This window comes from Elephas maximus, chromosome 7, assembly GCF_024166365.1.
Source record: "Elephas maximus indicus isolate mEleMax1 chromosome 7, mEleMax1 primary haplotype, whole genome shotgun sequence".
Lineage (NCBI taxonomy): Eukaryota > Metazoa > Chordata > Mammalia > Proboscidea > Elephantidae > Elephas > Elephas maximus.
The window spans coordinates 72,752,084-72,771,068 of record NC_064825.1 but is presented as its reverse complement, the minus strand read 5'-3'; the positions used below and the strand labels follow the sequence as shown (position 1 = coordinate 72,771,068).

The 18,985-nt window shown below is 54.2% G+C and overlaps 2 protein-coding genes across 8 annotated transcripts in view; both read left to right on the top strand.

Annotated features, from left to right (window-relative positions):
• The window catches only part of ABCC8 (ATP binding cassette subfamily C member 8), an 89,294-nt gene extending 77,761 nt beyond the window's left edge, over positions 1-11,533 (top strand). For 5 of the 7 annotated variants that reach the window (XM_049890578.1, XM_049890579.1, XM_049890577.1 and 2 more), the window contains 11 exons: positions 1,742-1,834; positions 5,731-5,833; positions 6,391-6,504; positions 6,855-6,975; positions 7,107-7,237; positions 8,227-8,305; positions 8,560-8,668; positions 9,148-9,251; positions 10,048-10,181; positions 10,715-10,777; positions 11,319-11,533. In XM_049890578.1, coding sequence (XP_049746535.1) covers positions 1,742-1,834; positions 5,731-5,833; positions 6,391-6,504; positions 6,855-6,975; positions 7,107-7,237; positions 8,227-8,305; positions 8,560-8,668; positions 9,148-9,251; positions 10,048-10,181; positions 10,715-10,777; positions 11,319-11,456 — 1,189 coding nt within the window. In that variant the 3' untranslated portion in view covers positions 11,457-11,533. Of the gene's footprint in view, positions 1-1,741; positions 1,835-5,730; positions 5,834-6,390; positions 6,505-6,854; positions 6,976-7,106; positions 7,238-8,226; positions 8,306-8,409; positions 8,524-8,559; positions 8,669-9,147; positions 9,252-10,047; positions 10,182-10,714; positions 10,778-11,318 lie in introns of those variants that run through there. The other 2 variants (XM_049890581.1, XM_049890583.1) reach the window with 2 other exon arrangements.
• A 3,992-nt stretch (positions 11,534-15,525) lies between these two features.
• On the top strand, positions 15,526-17,691 carry KCNJ11 (potassium inwardly rectifying channel subfamily J member 11). Its single transcript, XM_049889891.1, has one exon. The coding sequence runs from the start codon at positions 15,737-15,739 to the stop codon at positions 16,907-16,909; it is 1,173 nt and encodes a 390-aa protein (XP_049745848.1). The 5' UTR covers positions 15,526-15,736; the 3' UTR covers positions 16,910-17,691.
• The last annotated feature ends 1,294 nt before the right edge of the window (positions 17,692-18,985 follow it).

The window sequence follows — 18,985 nt, the reverse complement described above, 5'->3', positions numbered from 1 at the left end:
ATTATTTCCATGGGAGTTATGGTCAAGATTGGAATTGCTAGGTCAGGGTGGGCACATACTTTTATGCCTTTCTTACATTTTGCCCAAATGCTTTCAGGAGGATTCCATGATTCCAGTGGCCAGGCTGATTGCTAATGGGTGAAATCATGGGGGTGGTTATCAGAGGGCGCCTGGCATGGGGGATGGTACGGCAATCACATCCAGCCCAGGCGATCCAGGAAGCCTTGACTTGGGAGAGTGGGGGAGCCTCTCACAGCCATCCCCATTGATTATATTTGCCCTCATGAGGCTTGGAGCCATGTTCACCTCTTTCCTACTCAAAATTTTCTAAGAACGTTCTCTAGGAAGTTCTTTCTGGGAATCATTCTGTTGAACTCATAGATCCAAAGAATTATAGGGAACATTTTAAAGAACCTTGAGGCAGTTTCTCAAACTGCCAGTTACAACCCATTAGTGGGTGATGAAATCAATATTGTGGCTTACAACCAGCATGTTTTTTTTTTGTTGTTTTTTAGTGAAATAGGATAGAAAATATCAGACAGTATTCACATAGTAGCGGTAAGCTTCACTGCAGGAAACCTTTGTTTTGGTCGTGTAGGTGTGTATGTACTGATGGTGGTATAAAATGACTTACTCTGGGCTGTGGCAGGTTAACACAGAACCTGTCCCCAGGGCACATAGTTGGTTAGAAACTGGAGAAAAAAGTACTGATTAGCAACAATAATAATTAAATTCAGATCCAGTTTGGCCATAATTACCTTACCCACAAGGATCAACGTTTGTGTAAGTGGCTTTTTGCCTGTGTGATCCAGAATCCCCTGGCACCCACAAGGAACATCCCAAACCAAACCAAACCCAGCACCTTCGAGTCGATTCCAACTCATAGCGACCCTATAGGACAGAGTAGAACTTCCCCCATAGAGTTTCTAAGGAGCTCCTGGCAGATTCGAACTGCTGACCCTTTGGTTAGCAGCTGTAGCACTTAACCACTACGCCACCAGGGTTTCCACAAGGAACATAGCGCGTTGATATTCACAAAATACAGTGGCTTTTTAAACACTGTACGAGCTGTTCTACAAAGTTCGTTTCTTCTGCCAGAGAAGCCGCCTGTTCCCCTGGCACTCAGTCTGGCCCTGGAGACAGATGGTCCAGGAAGCTGCTTCCTCCATCACAGCCTGGCCTTCTGGCACTAATGCACTTTGTTAAGGTGCAGCTGTGGGGAGTGGCAGGCAATTCTGTTGCCGTGGAAACCTCTGGCTTTTCCTCCCCAAGGCTCTCTTTAGATCCTGGCCTGTGATGTGCAGAAACCTATTGTGGTCAGGGGTGGGGTGGGGCAGTGTATTGAAAGCTTTGAGTTTGGTCTTTGGATTCCTCTGACCAGCTGTTTGAAGGCTCAGGTCGTTCACCTATGAAACGGAAGTAGCACTGCCTGGAAGCCTGAACTCAGAGCAAGGTTGTGCAGCAAATGCACACAGCCAGATAGAGATACGGTGAGGCAGGTGATGCCCAGGATTACAATGACAGTGCCTAGCATGCTCTGCTTACTTATTTTCCATAAAGTCCTCACAACAGCTCCATGGGGTGGTGCCAACGTCTTGCCTTTTCATAGATGAGGAAACTAAGGCCTAGAGAGGCGAAGTCATTTGCCCACACACTAGTAGGTGGTGGAGCTAGGATTCAAATGTAGGCTGAACCCTGAGCCTAACTTCTTAACCATCCCACTCTGCTCCCCATGGCACAGGGACCTGCAGCAGCTGGATGACACCACCCAGCTCCCATTGCTTTCGCACTTCGCTGAAACTGTGGAAGGCCTCACCACCATCCGGGCCTTCAGGTATGAGTCTAGATTCCTCCAGGTATGGGTGGGGCCAGGGTCACAGGTCATTGGATATAATCCTCAGGACTCCACTTAGTAAGGTCCAGGACACACCTCTCCCAGCCTCTCCTCAGGTCCTAAGCCCACAAGATCTCCATCAGAGGAGGTCGGCCAGGTAGGCTCCAACTGTATGAGCCACGAGAAGCCCCAGAGAGAAAAACTCCAGCCCTGCAGACAAGCCCAGAGCCTCTGTGAACTAAGGTAGAACATGACAAGAAGCAAGGCTGGGACAAGTCCTTATGTATCAATGCTAGAAGTACTTCAAACACCAATGGCATTCGTTCTGTACTGCAATCCTACGTGGTCAGCATGATTATTCCTGTTTCACAGACAGAGAGACTGAGGCTCAGAGCAGTTACAGAACCTCTCTGTGTAAGATCCTGTGAAGCCCATACTTGAACCTAGTTGTTCATTCAACAAACATTTACTGAGCACCTACCATGTGCTAAGGCCCATACCAGGCACTAAAAGGACAGAGATGAGTCAGACAAACCCCTGCCCTGGATTATTTACAGTCCAGACTCTGAGCAGACCAGGACAAACCCATGTGACAGATATTCTGAAAGAAGGGGGGACACAGGTTGTGGGAGTGTAGAAGAAAGGCAGTCATGGGAGGCTTCATGGGGGAGGTATCACTGAAGCCGAGACTCAAAGGATAGGTAGGAGTTCACCCTGCTGGAGGAATTCCCCCACAACTTCAGGGACTATGCCATCTTCCCATCACCCTGTGTGGTGATGTTGGGCAGGATGGGAACATCTGAGGCGGCCTGGGGGTGGAGGGAGGTGTTACCTAACCTCCATCTGATTTATAGGGTATCTCTCCTCCGGCCAGGAAGGACAGAGACACCTAATAGTTGGGCTCTGATCTCCAAGCCTCACCCAGAGAGTGATTCTAGGTTATTTTTAGGAAGGCACAGCTGCATAGAATGGCAGCGACCATGCGACACCAAGCCCCGTGTCCAGAAGTAACCTCAGGGCTCAAGGACCAGCTGAGAGTCCAGAGAGGCTTACATCTCCTTCCACCAACTCCCAAGGCTCAGCTACAGCCCTGGAAGAGGGGCCCAGCCCCACCCCACCCCCCAGAGCAGTGCTGCAGCTTCTGTTCACTCCCTGGGTCCTCGGAGGCCAGTGGGAAAAAGACCTCTTAGGAGGCCTGTCTAAGCAAAGCAAAGTGAAGCAGAGCTCTAAGCTGGGCCATAGCCCTGCTCCCTGGACACCTCTTAGCCCCATACAAGCCTGCAATGTCTTCCACATAAAAATTCTTTGGAAACTGGCAAATGACTCCAGGGTCACCTCTGAGCCTCCTCCTCTTCTCCAGCCTGAACTTGCCCCATTCCTTGAGCTCCCAGGGCCAGCATCTGCTCTGTTTTGGCAATGTTCTCCTTGTAATTGGTATCCCAGAGGCCTTCGTGCTGGGCCTAGGGCCGAGAGATTGTGACTTTCCTACAGTGGGCGAGACCCTCTTGTGAGTGGATCCTGGTATCCTGTAACCACCCTCAGACGCTGCTGGCTCAGGCTGAGCCTTTGGGCAGCCAGAGGAAGTGCTGCCCAGTGAGGCTTCCCACACCTGGCACTTACATGTTGGGTGAATTTTAAATCATCCCTGTATGTGTTTAATTCATTGGCTTTAGCCCATTAGCCTGCCCTGCTGAGAGCTACCATTTATTAATTGTGCACTTACCATGTGCGAAATACTGAAGAGTGCTATACATGTATTATTGCATTTAATCCTCGCAACAGCCCCATGACATAGGTAGGAGAAGCCACATTCTACAGATGAAGACACCGAGACTCAGGCTGGGTAACCAACTCAAGGTCACATAGACAGTGAGTGCTGGTGTTGAACTTGGAATCTTCTGTTTATTCCTGAGATACCCTAATTTTTCCCAAAAGAGTTTCAAGAGTGCTCAGCTCTTGGCTCAGTATTTTATAGAGATTGCCTCAGTCCATGTGGGAGGCAGTATTATTCCCATTTTACTGATGAGGAAACTGAGACTTAATCCTGACACACAACCAGTAATGATGCTCATATTCCAACGTGGGTCTGCATGGCTCCAGAGCTGAGGCTCTTAGTCCTCAGACACAAAGTCACACACTCAGGAGCTCCCAAGTTACACACCCACATGCACACACCCGCCCCTCAGATCAGTCACACACCCCTCAGACCCTCTGTCACTTACACAGGGCCCTCAGGCCCACGTACTCTGAGTGCCCCAGTCCCTCCTCTCACACACATGTGCACTTGCACACACACACTCATCTTCAACATGCACTTACTCAGTTCAACCCTTCAGATGTACAATTTCACACTCACCACAGACACATCACTCACCGCAGACATCCACCCCTTGGCTGTGCAATCGCACACTCTCTCACACCTTGGACTCGTTTCATCCCCTTCAGACATGTAGTTCAGATGCACACTCTCCACCCAGAAATAATCAAAGTAGAGCAAACACCTTTTGGGAGTGACAAGCCAGTGCCCAACAAGGCACATCTTGAGTTCCTCTGAGTGCCCTGGGTTTAGTCGTCAGGCCCAGTGGTGCTGAGGCTGCTTTTCATTTATTCTTTTATTCATCATCAAACAAGTGCTCCTGCCCCTTCCTCTGAACCCTGCTCAAGTCAGCCAGGTCTGAGGGGGGTGGCCAAGGAGAGTGATGCTAGGAACTCAGGCTGGTCAGAGAGAGGAGGCAGGTCCATGGGCAATAACACAGGGGAGAACATGATGAGGAAACAAGGGCCCTCCAGAGCTCCATGTACTGAGAGATCTACCCTAGAGAATTAGGGGACACGCCATTCAATTATTAATTCAATATTTATTATAGTGTCAGGTTCTGGGGTACATTGGTGAACAAAACAGACATGATCTTGGTCCTCCTGGAGCTTACAGTCTTGCGAGGGAGATGAATCATAAACAGCTAAAGAAATGAAGCAAATAGCTAAAGACTATGAAGAAAACAGGCTTCAGAGATAGAGAAAAATAAGGGAGATGTGCCTTAGGTAAAGTAGTGGTCAGGGAAGCCCTCTCTGAGGAGGTGCCATTTAAGGTAAGCCCTGAAGGTTGAGAAGGAGTCAGCCTTGTGAACAGTAAGGGAGAAAGCATTCCAGGCCTGGGAACAACATGTGTAAAGGCCCTGGGGCGGGGAAGAACTTGGTATTGTTGCAAAACTGAGAAATGGCTGGAATGGCTGCAGCACAGTGAGCCAGGGGACTTGTGGCATGGGAGAAGGTTGGTGAGGTTGGCAGGGGTCAGTTCTCACAGCCTTCTGGCAAGGAGATGATTCTTTATCCTAAAAGCAATGGGAAGCCATTGATATTCTAAGCAGGGGGGAAAGAGGGAGATGATGCAATTTGTTATTTAGAAAGATGCTGGCTGCTATGTGGAAAGGGGGAGTGTAAGGAGACAGCAGGTAGACCTATTAGGAAGCTGATGCAGTAGTCCAGGTGAGAGCTTGCGGTGGACAGGAAGCTGAAGAGAGGTGGGCAGAGCCAAGGGCTATTGTGGAGGTAGAAATAAGAGGACTTAGTGATAGATTCAATGTGAATCCAGGATGATTCCTAAGTTTCTGGCCAGCACAATTGAATGGATGGAGGGGCCCTTTACTATAATGGGGAAGATCTGGAGAGAAGAATGGGTCTTGGGGTGAAAAACAAGAGTTTGAAGGAGACTCTTGACCACTTTGGACAAGTATAAAAGAGTGGGCATTCCAGGGAGGAAAAGCGTTCGTTAGGTGGCAGAGATGGCATGATTGAGGGCTGATGAAGCCTACATGGCCCCCTCTGTAGGTAGGGGGAGTCCCAGAGACCTCGTGAACCAACACTACTCCTTCAGACTCTCCTCATCTTCCCTCCAGGTATGAGGCCCGGTTCCAGAAGAAGCTCCTCGAATACACAGACTCCAACAATATCGCCTCCCTCTTCCTCACAGCAGCCAACAGATGGCTGGAAGTTCGCATGGCAAGTGCTACCGACCCCTACTGTGGGTCCCAGAATAGGTGGTTCTGATAGTGGTGTGGAGCCAGAACAAGGGCCAAATATGGACCAGAGGGTGGGAGGAGAGGAAGGGATACTGGGCTGTGCGGGTGCACAGTGAACACTGAGCCCTCCTGCCCAGCCCAGATGTCCTTCCAGTGTCTAACCTGAGACCCTTTCCTCCATATCACTGCCTGGGGGGTCGTGTATCTGAGGTGTGTGCAAGAATAGTGTGTGTTTAACTGTGATGAGTGTGTGTCATATGACATATATATTGTGTACATATGTGAGCCAGCTGATGAGGTACATGTGTGTAGGTGTGTGCCGGTAGCTGGGGAGTAGGGGAAGCATAAGCTTGTGTGTACATGTTGTCTCACAGGGGCCCCTTTGTGGTCTGATGATGTGTATGTGAGTCGGTGGGGGCTGGGGTTGAATCATGGCTGGCCTGCTCTCTGCCCTAGAAGCGAGTGAGTATGTGGTAGGGTGGGGGGCACTGTGGCCCCAACCTCTGACTGCCCAGACCATCTCCTCTCCTTCTGCAGGAGTACATTGGTGCATGCGTGGTCCTTATTGCAGCCGTGACCTCCATCTCCAACTCCCTGCACAGGGAGCTCTCGGCTGGCCTGGTGGGCCTTGGCCTCACCTATGCCCTCATGGTGAGTGGGCAGTGGGCTGGAGCAGGGAAGGGTCAGATACCAGCACTCAGGGAATCCCAGGGCACCCTCTGCATCCAAAACACCTGTAGACCATACCTTAACCTGATTTGATGCCAGAGGGGCCATGTGGTCAAGAGGTGGTGGGAAAGAACCCATATTCATTGTAACCCTCCTCCTACCTCCAGGGAGAGCCACCATTAACAGCCAACTGATGGGCAGCAAAAGGCAGTTGAGGGCCCCTTGCCCCTCCTCAAGCTATGAAAAGAGCCATCCTGGTGGCAGGAGATGGGACCAAGTGATCGCTGTCTGTGGCTGATTGCTTGCCACTCCGTGCCCTGTTCTCCCTACAGGTCTCCAACTACCTGAATTGGATGGTGAGGAACCTAGCAGACATGGAGATCCAGCTGGGGGCTGTGAAACGTATCCACGGGCTCCTGAAAACTGAGGCAGAGAGCTACGAGGGGCTGCTGGGTGAGGAGCACCAGAAGAGGACTCCAGGGGGAAGGGCACGAGGAGGGCAGGGTTTGAGCTGGGAACCCCAAGGGAGCCTGGGGGTAGGTTGGCATCCCTGTGCACTAGCTGACCCCCAGCCTGGCCCCCAGCACCATCACTGATCCCGAAGAACTGGCCAGACCAAGGGAAGATCCAGATCCAGAACCTGAGCGTGCGCTACGACAGCTCCCTGAAGCCTGTGCTGAAGCACGTCAATGCTCTCATCTCCCCAGGACAGAAGGTTAGATGGCACTTCTGCCATGAGGACAGTGAGCAGTGTGTGGTGCAGCTTCCCAGCCATTCAGACTCTTAGTCTCCCCATCCAGGCCCCTCACACTGACGAGGTTCAGTCCTCCTCTCCTCTCCTTCCCCCTTCCCTTCTCCTGATGCCCTCAGACCCTGCCTCCTTGACTGTCCACTAATGTGATGGACACCTGGGACTCTCCTGGCTTAGAGGGCATTGTCAGGGCCTCCCTGCAAATGGTCAGGGTCTTTCCCCAGGGCACCCCTCTCTGAGCTTCAGAGCAGGGGTCAAAGGACAGAGAATGAGACTGCCCTGGTCCCTGGGGAAGGAGGCCCAGTCTGGTGCTCTTACCCAATTCTGACTCCATCCTCACTCCCCGTGCGTGTCTCTCTGTCTCTGCTGCTCTTCCTCTGTTTCTGTCACTTTGTCATTATCTGCGGCTGTCAGTCTCACTATCTCTGACCTTTGGATGTACCTCTGCCCTTGCCTTTCTCATCCTTCTACGTCACTATCTCTGTGTTGGTCCCTTAATTTCTGTTGGTACCAGAAAGAGCCAGGCAGCGATGGAGTCAGTGACGGCTCGAGTACAAGGCAGGGCACAAACACATCCCTGCACACTCAGCCATCCCTGTGCCCTCCCACCCCATCCATGCACGTGGAGACTCACCAGTGCCCCCCACTTCCCTGCAACCAAGTACCAGACCTGCCCAGACCCACACCAAGGCCCAGGCAAATAGACACCTACACTCCTGCACTTACAGACACCCCCTGCACATGCTCTCACATCCCTGCTTGAACCCCTCTAAACCCACTGCAGGAAACAAGCCCAAACCTGGGGCCCAAACAGAAGCTGGTCAAAACACCAGGACTAGAAGAGAAGCTGTGACCTCCCACACCTGCTGACACCCTCAGAGCTAGGACTGGGGAGCCCCTCCACTCTTAGCAGCCCCCAGAGCCCCAGAGGATGCCTGCTTCTCTCTTTCTAGATTGGGATCTGCGGCCGCACAGGCAGTGGGAAGTCTTCCTTCTCTCTCGCCTTCTTCCGCATGGTGGACATGTTCGAAGGTGAGACCAGCCTCCCCGACCACATGCAAACGCGCGCGTGCACACACACACACACACAAACCACCCCTCTGGCTGTGCGGTAAGCACCCCATGTGTACCCACAGCTACCAGACAGGACCTCAGTCCTGGTGTATGGTCAGGCATCACACAGGAGGCCCAGCAATCACTACCTTCCCCTGCCTCCTTGTGAGGACCCTGGTCCCCAGCCCTGCTCCCTGCAGCAGTGTCCCAGCTGTGACATCATCTCCGTGCAGGGCGAATCATCATTGATGGCATCGACATTGCAAAACTGCCACTGCACACCCTGCGCTCTCGCCTCTCCATCATCCTTCAGGACCCTGTCCTCTTCAGCGGCACCATCCGGTGAGTCCCACTACACTGCCTGTCCTACCCCAACCCCGTGCCTGGCTTGGCCCCATCAGATCTGCAGTATGTAGAAGAGAGGGATAGGGAAGGCCAGGAGAGCCCATGCCTGGCATGGCCCCATCAGATCTGGGGTATGAAGGAGAGAAGGATAAGGTAGGCAGGAGGGCCCTGGCGGGTACCCAGCTTTCTAGGCAAGCAGCCCTGCTCAGGCTTTGGGCACTGTGGGCTGGCACTGATTCTTCAGAGGATCCACATTTTACCCTCATGCCCTCTCTTTCCCATTAGGCCTAGGCAACACCCCAACCCACAGGTCTTCCTCACTGCTACCACATTGGTGCTCCCATCCCAGGCAGACTGCTCAAGTCAATTAATTCCAAGGCACTGATTCCTTGACAGCCTTGGCCTCTGTGAGTCCTCTAGGATGGAGCTGGGACCCTGCTCCTCTCCCTAATGGGGTTTTCTGTGTCATCCTCCAGATTTAACCTGGACCCAGAGAAGAAATGCTCTGACAGCACGCTGTGGGAGGCCCTGGAGATCGCCCAGTTGAAGCTGGTGGTAAAAGCACTGCCAGGAGGCCTTGGTAACTACTCCCACCTGAGCTGCTGGGTTGGTTGGGCTCTAAAGGACCCCTGTAGGGGCTGAGGAGGTAAACCTCACACCCATGTCCTAAGTGTGACCAGAGTTTGGAGTCGGGGCTCTGGCAGGACCCCAGAGACCATTTAGGCCTACCTCTCATCATACAGGGGCCCAGAGAGGTCAAGTGACTTGCCTCAGGTCACACAATTAGTTCAAGCCTCTCTGCAGGTTTCAGGGGGGAAATCTGGGCTCCCTATGGGGCCCAGATTGCAAGTCCTTTGTTATGATGGTAGTGTCTTCAGAACTGCCCTGCCTCTTCTACCTGCCTGCCCAGTTCTGCCCTGGGGTTGGAGAGGCCAGACTGAGAAATCACAGGCTCAGGTCACACAGCAGGGCTGCTAGGAAGACTCTGCCCCTCTCCAGCAGTCAGTAGAGTCCTGGTCTATGTGCTGCAGCTCCTGGAGTAGTGGGGCTGGCCAAGCCTTGGCTGCAGAGAATCACCCAGAGAGGCCCCACTAGGGCCCACATGCATGCAGCACATACATGTTCAGTGCACACATGGCCTGCTCCTGGTTCTGCCCAGGGCTGCAGCAGTGCACACCTCTAGTGGACACCATTCTCATGGTTATCCATGCAAATTGTACCCATGGGACTATACAAGGTGTAGCAACCTTGCACACAACTGTACTCACTGACACACACACCCAAATATACACCTTCATACACACCTTCCTCAACACGCTCCAAGCCATGCCATCTGCCCTATTCAGCCCTGTTCCCCCTTCTGGGGCTGTTTTCAGATGCCATCATCACAGAAGGTGGGGAGAATTTCAGCCAGGGCCAGAGGCAACTGTTCTGCCTGGCTCGGGCCTTTGTGAGGAAGACAAGCATCTTCATCATGGATGAGGCTACAGCATCCATCGACATGGCCACGGTCGGTTCTGGGCACATTCATGGGACAGGGCTTTTGGCGGGAGGCCTGGGTGGGGCTTTAGGGAGAACCTGTCCTGAAGCTCAAGTTACCTTTAATGTCCAGAGTCATTTGTGGCAGAAAAAGCAAAAGGCTGGGGGACCCCTGACTCTATCTAGTCTTAGGGCATGTTCATGCGCACACACATACACCCCGCACACAAACCCACATAGAATTCACACCCGTCACCCACCTCACAGGTAAATATACAAAAAGAGGTACACATGTACCACACACATACACACAACCCTACACCCAACATATATCACACAATGCACACACACACACACACAGTGCTAAGCTCCCAACAGGTTGATTGTAGCTCCTGAATGCTGGGAACCTGGTCAGTGCTCTGGGTAGAGATAGAGGGTGGAGGTGGGGCTGGGATTGGGGTTAGATAGAAGCTGGGCCACAAACCTGGGCCCCAAGTCCCCAAAGCCAGGCCTGACCCCATCCACTGGGCAGGTGAGCCAACAGCTGCTGCCCCCACCTGGCAGGAAAACATCCTCCAGAAGGTGGTGATGACAGCCTTCGCAGATCGCACTGTGGTCACCATTGCGGTAAGGGGTTTGATGATGGGGTGGGAAGGAACACCTGGAGAGAGGGCTGACCTCCACAGCTGTCATTAGTGGGGCAGCCCCTGGGCTCACCTGGGCCTGGTAATCAAGAGAGTACCCTACAACAGGACAGGGCAACAAGTCTGGAGAGCTACAGGGAGCCTGGACTACAGGATTTGGGGTACAGGGGATTTGCACCTGTGCTTGCCTCAGATACGCCCCTCTTTCTCCAGTTCCCAAGGCCCTGCTCCTGTCCCCAGGCCCTGTGAGCTAGACTGGGGTTACTTCTCCATGAGAATTGGGAGGTGGAATATCAGGGTAATTTCTGGATCTTGAGGCCTAAAGGTAGAGGCAGAGCTGAGACTTGGTGAGGGGAGAATGGTGGTATTAGGGGATGAAGGGTTCGTAGTCACAGTCACCTCAGGAAAAGGCAGTCAGCACAGAAATAGAGCATTCTGGCAGTAGCCTCCTCAAGGCTGCAGGAGGGACACCCTTCAGCTCCCCGCCCCGCCCCCTCCTGACCCGCCTCTCCTGCCCCGCCCAGCACCGCGTGCACACCATCCTGAGTGCAGACCTGGTGATCGTCCTGAAGCGTGGCGCCATCCTTGAGTTTGACAAGCCAGAGAAGTTACTCAGCCGGAAGGACAGTGTCTTCGCCTCCTTTGTCCACGCAGACAAGTGACCGGTCGCGCCCAAGTGCCATCCCCCACTCCTGCCCCGCCCCTCAACTGGGCTTTCTAACTGTAAATCACTTGTAAATAAAGAGATTGATTATTTCTTACTAGAGGCCCTGGTCTGATGGGGAGGGGCTGGTGACAGGCCATGGGTACAGTGGAGCCAGCCTAGCTTTGGCATTGGGTACACCTGGAGAAGCTGTGTGACCTTGGACAAAACCGTGTTTCTTTGTGTAGGGTTTCTGTGAGGATCTCATCAGATAGGTATCAGACCCCATCAGCTTGGTCCCCTCCCCCATCCTTCTCCTTTTCATTCTTGGATTGGAATTATGGAGCTTGGGTACCCTGCGTCAGCAGATTTTCAGCTGCAGGTGACAGGAACCCAATGCAAAGTGGCCTAAACAAAAGCTGGAATTTATTGTCTTAGGTGAATGAAAAGGCCAGGAGGTGTACTACTTCAAGCATGGCTGGATGCAGGTGTTGACATTAGGGATATGTCCCCATTTCTGGGCTCCATTTTCCTCTCCCCATTGACAGGTGGCTCTCGTAGCTCCAGCTTACATCCTGTCCAATTAGTAGCCCCGGAGGAAAATGAGATGCTCTTTCCTAATAGTTCCAGCAGAAATCTCAGGAGTGAATTTCAGTGGACCAATTTGGGTCACATCCCCACCCGCACACAATCTGTGACCAGAGGGATAGAATACACTGACTGGTTAGGCCTGGGTCACATGGCCCTTCTCGGTTCCTCAAGCAGGGGCATTCAAGGGTGAGAGAGGGATGGTTCTTCAGAGGGAAAGCAATGTGCATATACCACAAGTTGGTCAGGTAGCGGCTGGGAGATGCTGGGGCCCAGACACCCGGGAGACCAAAACAACAGCTGGAAGACCAAAACAACAGCCGTCTTCAGACTCCATCTGCATCATAAAACAGGAGTGCACACCTGCCCTCAACCAAGAAACCCAGGTGCTCATTGACGTATCATTTTATTATCATTTACATGTTGCCTTCAATATTGGCTGTTCCAGGCCTGGAGGGTATGGACCCAGGAGTCTTGCGACCTGCATCCCTCTTGGCTCTGAGGGTTCAGGGCCATAATTTACAAGTCTCATTGGAAGAGGGCCCAGCACAGACCCTTCTGGATGCTGCAGGAGACAGAGGAGCTCAGGAAAGGAGAGCTCTGTGAAGCCTGGTTGGCTGCCTGGAAGGGGCAGGGTTTGTGTTGGGCAGTGGGAGGGGTAGGATTTGGATAGGCAAAGGGGTTGAGAAAAGGTCTTTGGGGTGGTGGCAGCAGGAGCTAAAGAGTGATGTGGGAATGACTTAGGAGTGTTAGTTGGCCAGGAAGGTGGAAGGGAGATGAGGGCAGTGGGGTGAGACATCAGAGAACCTTCAGTGTCAGGACAACGAGTTTGGGATAAACCTATGAACAAAAGGGGACTGGAGAAGCATTTTGAACAAGGAAGTAACCTGACAAGTGTAGTGTTTGAGGGAGATAAACGTGAGCAGATGTAGAATGAAACAGTAGGAGGCTGAACCTTTTGGGTAAGAGGCTTGCCCTGGTGGACTAGATGGAGCAGGGAATGGCTGAGGCCTCAGGGCTGCTCTGAGATGCCTCTAGGGGCCCAGCAGCACCCCTCACTGTGGGCTTCCCAAGAGCAGAACTGGGGGAGGGAAAAGAGGATCCTTCCCATGCCAAGAGATTGGAAGGAAGGGGCATGGCAGGGATTCCCAAGGCCCTCTATAGCATCCTTGATGGCCACCAACCTTGGCTTGGATACCCCACAGATGTGGGTCATCTCTAATTATTAGAACTGACTCTTCCATAACTGAAATCAAATCCTGCCTCTGTTCTACCCACTGTCCTGATTCTACCCTTTCAGCTACACAAAACAACTACTGTCTCCTTTTTCAATCCCAGAGGTGTCCACAATAGTGCCCAAACCTCCCAGGGGACCCTCCGAGGTGCCTCTTCTGATAACTGAACAACTGTAGTTGCCTCAGAGGTTTCCCATGTAACTCTGTCTTCTTGAGCTCCTCACTCATTATGTTTTCCTCTCCCCATCACAGACACTGAACCTCTGTTAATATAGCCCAAGATCATGTTTACCATAAGTGGCAGTGTTCATTCTGCCAGCAGGTGGGTAAAAGAGAGAAAGAGCAAAACTCAATATGAAAGTCAGACCCTGCCCCCACTGTGACCCACATCCCCACTGCCTCCTAGCTTCCCAGCCCCTGCCTGTAGGCCCTACTCTAACAAATGGCCACACATGGGTCAGTGGTTCCTCTGCAAGGATCTGAGCCCCACAGAGAGGGTGAGGCCATTACTATTCCAACAACAGAGACCTAGCAGGCTTTCCCTCCCAGCTGAGAACTGGGGAAACCCATGTGGGGCCCAGGCCATAGGGGCAACCCTAGGCTGATGCCTGCAATGGAAATACTACCCATGTCCCAGCCAAGAGCCTGGATGCCCAAGCTAGCCCCAATACACCACTCACACCCAGGTGCCTCCCATTACCTAACCAAAAAACCTACTGCCATTGCGTCAATTCAGACTCACAGCGACCCCATAGGGATTCCAAGGCTGCAGATCCGTATAGTAGCAGACTGCCACATCTTTCTCCCGCGGACCCTTCGGTTAGCAGTCAATGGCTTTAACCACTGTACCTCTAGGGCTCCTTCCCATTACCTAAGGTGCAAGAAATCAGGCTTCAGTTTTGAGGAGGTGTAAAGCCAATGCCAGAGGCTGAAGCCCGCTTTAACATGCAGGGGCGGGGTGGGAGAGGGAGTCCTGATCGAAAGAACGGAGCCGGCCAGGCTTCTGGGCTAGAGCATCTAGCATCCCCTGTGTAGTGAATGTTAAACTGTGCTCCTACATCTATTAAGGTACATAATTGTCTAGGGACAGTCCGTGGTTTCCATCAGATTCTCAAAGGGTCTATGCCCCAGAAAAGATTAAGAGCGTCCCCTAAAAGGAAGAAACGGTTAGTCGAAAAGCCTTCGGTCCACCTAATCTCTCTCCAGCCCCTTTCCCATCCGTGGCGCAGCCTCTCGGCGCCTCCTTTCCCTGGGGAACCGCAGAGCCCAGCACTGCGCGAGGCGGGTATCGACTCAACTGCGGATGGGAAAATTGGGGCAGGGGTGCCGAGGCGACAGGGGCTGCGGTCTCCGGACAGGAAGGGCGAGTCACCGAGGAGTGAGTCTCGCTCTCCCCCTCCCTTCCCCCAATTTCAAGGCGCTCGAGGCGGAGTCCTGAGAAGGCGGGGGCGGGGCCTGCGCCTGGGCCCGCCCCTCTCCGGCTCAGGAATAGGTTGGGCTCCCCCTGGCGGCCCCGGAGCCCCACGCCGCTCCTCCGGCGTGCCCCCGCCCGCAGTCTTCCACCCCCACCTCGCACAGGTCCGACTCGGCGGACCCATGCACTGACCGACGCAAGGACTAGAGGCCCGCCCGCCGACAGCGCCCCTGCGGCGGGAGGGGGCTGGGAGGCTGCGGCTGCGGCTTGAGGGGCAGGAGCAGGTGCTGCGGCGACGAGCGGGAGGGGCAGGGACAAGCGCCGGGCCGGGGCCGCCGGCGGGCGGACGGGTGGCGGGGAACCGGGGGGCCGCGACTCAGTGCGCCCGGCCAGGTCGCGCAGGGGGTAAGGGAATCCGAGTGGAGCCGGGCAGGGTGGCGACTCCGGAGGGCTCACGATCCCCAGGAGACAGAGAGGGCGAGAGCTGGAGGGGAACCTGAAGAGCAGCGGGAGCGCTACCGGGGAAAATAGGGGCATATCAGGAGGTGAGACTGGGGGTAGTCAGGCTATGAAACAGGAGCTTGGAGGGGAGCCGGGAGTGGGGTGGGGGTAGGGGATAGGTGAGGCGGGAAACAGTGAGGGATGTGTGACTAGTTGGTCAGATCTGGAGGTGGTAGGTTTGGAGGTGGAAGGTTTGGAGGTGGAAGAGGTAGGCTGAAAAGGAAGCCTGGGTGGGGAGAAGGAGTCTTAGGGGGAGGACCAGGGTGATTGGCTGGTGGAGGTGCTGAGCAGGGATCCAGGGCTAGGAGGGGAATAGGCAGGGTTGAGGGCTCAGGAGGCATGGGCAGGTGGACTGGGATTGTGAAGCTGGTACGGAGAGGTGAGGCAGAGCTCAGGTGGAGGTGAGGAAGGGTCAAAAGTGAGGCCAGCACAGGCTGAGGGTGGTCCCAGGGTGAGAGGGTGCCAGGAAAGAGACCCCAGAGTGAGGCCGGCTCAAGAGCCCTAGTTCCGGTCGGGGGGCACCCCCATGGGAGAATCGCCTCCCAGGGGGCGGCTGGAGACATGCTGTCCCGCAAGGGCATCATTCCCGAGGAGTATGTGCTGACTCGGCTCGCGGAGGACCCTGCAGAGCCCCGGTACCATGCCCGTGAAAGGAGGGCCCGCTTCGTGTCCAAGAACGGCAACTGCAACGTGGCCCACAAGAACATCCGTGAGCAGGGCCGCTTCCTGCAGGACGTGTTCACCACCCTGGTGGACCTCAAGTGGCCCCACACCCTTCTCATCTTCACCATGTCCTTCTTGTGCAGCTGGTTGCTCTTCGCCATGGCCTGGTGGCTCATTGCCTTCGCGCACGGTGACCTGGCCCCCGGCGAGGACGGCCCAGTGCCCTGTGTCACCAGCATCCAGTCCTTCTCATCGGCCTTCCTTTTCTCCATCGAGGTTCAGGTGACCATCGGTTTTGGTGGACGCATGGTGACTGAGGAGTGCCCACTGGCCATCCTGGTCCTCATTGTACAGAACATCGTGGGGCTCATGATCAATGCCATCATGCTGGGCTGCATCTTCATGAAGACTGCCCAGGCCCACCGGCGGGCAGAGACTCTTATCTTCAGCAAACATGCAGTCATCGCAGTACGCCAGGGCCGCCTCTGCTTCATGCTGCGTGTGGGCGACCTCCGCAAGAGCATGATCATCAGCGCCACCATCCACATGCAGGTGGTGCGCAAGACCACCAGCCCTGAGGGTGAAGTAGTGCCCCTCCACCAGGTGGACATCCCCATGGAGAACGGTGTGGGGGGCAACAGCATCTTCCTGGTGGCCCCCCTCATTATCTACCACGTCATTGATGCCAACAGCCCACTCTATGACCTGGCACCCAGTGACCTGCACCACCACCAGGACCTCGAGATCGTTGTCATCCTTGAAGGCGTGGTGGAAACCACAGGCATCACCACCCAGGCCCGCACCTCCTACCTGGCTGATGAGATTCTGTGGGGCCAGCGCTTTGTGCCCATTGTAGCCGAGGAGGACGGCCGCTACTCTGTGGACTACTCCAAGTTTGGCAACACCATCAAAGTGCCCACGCCACTCTGCACAGCCCGTCAGCTTGATGAGGACCGAAGCCTGCTGGACGCCCTGCCCCTTGCCTCAGCCCGTGGGCCCCTGCGCAAGCGCAGCATGGCAGTGGCTAAAGCCAAGCCCAAGTTTAGCATCTCTCCGGATGCTCTGTCCTGAGCCATGGACCCTCGGGTCCCACACACACCCTTGAGTGCACATGGGCAGTGTGTATGGTATGTAGAGTGGATGTGGTGTGGGCCCTGTGACCAGGCCAGGACCTCTGAGGCTGGGCCCTCTTCAGTTCAGCCTCCCCCACTGCTGCTCGGCCACGGTGTTACAAGGCACTGTCACTACGTTATTTCTGGCCTCAGCAGGAGCCTATACTGGGTTATTTTTGTCCATGTGCCTCCCAGCCCCAGCTCAGGACTGGCTTGTGCCCCACCCACCCAGCACGAGGCTGTGGGAGGTGCTGGGACCTAGAGCTGCATCTCCTGTCTGAGGCCCCCAAGATCGACCAACCACAAGATGGGCAGGTGGGGGGGGAAGAACAATCCCCAGGTTGGAGGTCTGCTGCTCTATTTCTGTGGCACCAAGAGATGCCCATGGTCAGGCTCCAGGCCTACTTGGTCCGTGGAAGCATAATGGGCTAATGGTGGGCCCCGGCAGCCCCCGGGGGGGCAGTTGATGATAGACCACACCCCAGCTGGAGAATTGGAGCTGTGGAGCCTACACAGAAAGGGACAGGCTGAGAATGGCAGGGCTCCCCTCCATGGGGCAGACTCAGGCCAGGAAGGGGGAGGCAGCAGGGGAGAAACGACAAAAGGAGGCTTTGTTTAGATGAGCCCTGGGAAACTAATGACATGGGAGGGCAAGTGCTCAGGCACAGGGAAGAGAAGATGGGGTCTGTGCCCCTTGCCATTGCCCCAACACCAGCCCTCTGCAGTGAGGGCTCCGTGAGCTGTGGCTGCTGCATCTGCCTGTGCCCATTCTGTCCCCCTTCCTGGGAGGCTGGGGTGGGCTGGGGCAGCAGCTGCTACTGCTGCTGCAGACACTGACATGCCAGTTAGAAAGAGGGTGAGGAGAGGCGTCCGGGGGCATGCCACACGCCGCAGGCCTCAGACCAGACTCGGGTTCTGGCTCCCCAACAGTGGCTGCCACTCACCTTGTCTGTCCAGAGGTGGCCATGGGCATCTTTGGGTTGCTGGAAAAGGAGGTGTTGGAAAGCTCAGGATGGTGGGCGTGAGCAAGGTTGCTGAGGCAAGGAAGCCCTTGATCGTGAGCCTGGACTCTTGGGGCAGTGCTGTGTGTACTTGCCCAGAATTCTGCCTTCTCCTTTGTCAATAAAGCCTCTCCCTTCATGACCTAAACTTTGGGCTGTTCTTGGGGAGACAAAATGTTCATTTGCAGTGAGTGTGTTGGTGAATAGGGAGGGCAGGGGCTGGCAGCTGTCACCTCACACTCAAGAGGTGCTATGGACCCTAGCAAGGAGGCCAGGGAAGGCACCTGGAGCTGGCTCCTCTTCCCCCAGCTCAGAGGGCCATTCCCCTTTATGCCTCAGGAGGCCCAGCCCTCTGGACATCTCCACCTTTGGACATTCGCTGAACTTATATCCCTGGGCCCTGTCTCCACTCCCAGGGATCTACTAGAAGGCTGGGGTGCTCAGAGAGAGAGAGATGGTGATGTCATTTGTATTGGTGTGGTAATTGTAGCATGAGCTCTTGAGCTCTAGCTGTAAGACCTTAATCTGTTTGTGCCTCAGTTGCCTCATCTATAAAATGGGTGTACTAATAGTACCTACCTCATAGAATTTTTGTGGGGAGTAAGTGAAAAACATATGTAGAATGCTTAAGTGCCTGGTCCATAATATGTGTTTTAAGAAATGTTAACAATTGTGATTGCTGTTCAATCAGCCACATGATGAGAAAACTGACCAAGCAAATGTTAAGACAGAAGGTCCTTTTTTATTTCTCCTCAGTGATGAATTTCTTTGCCTGATCTTACTTTCTACACAGTGCCCCTCCCAACTCAGACCCTGATTACAGGTGCCGGGGCAATGCCTATTGCCTGATCTTCTTGCTTCTGGCCTCACCCCCACGGTGAGTGGTCCTATTAAGATGGTTGTGATCATTCCCTCCCATGTCAAGCACCTGATTCAGCACTCTGCCTGGCACTGAGTAGGCACCAAATGAATGAATGAATGAATGGTGGAAGAAGTGTACAGGACAATTAGCCAGGGTTGCTGCTGCAGTGAGG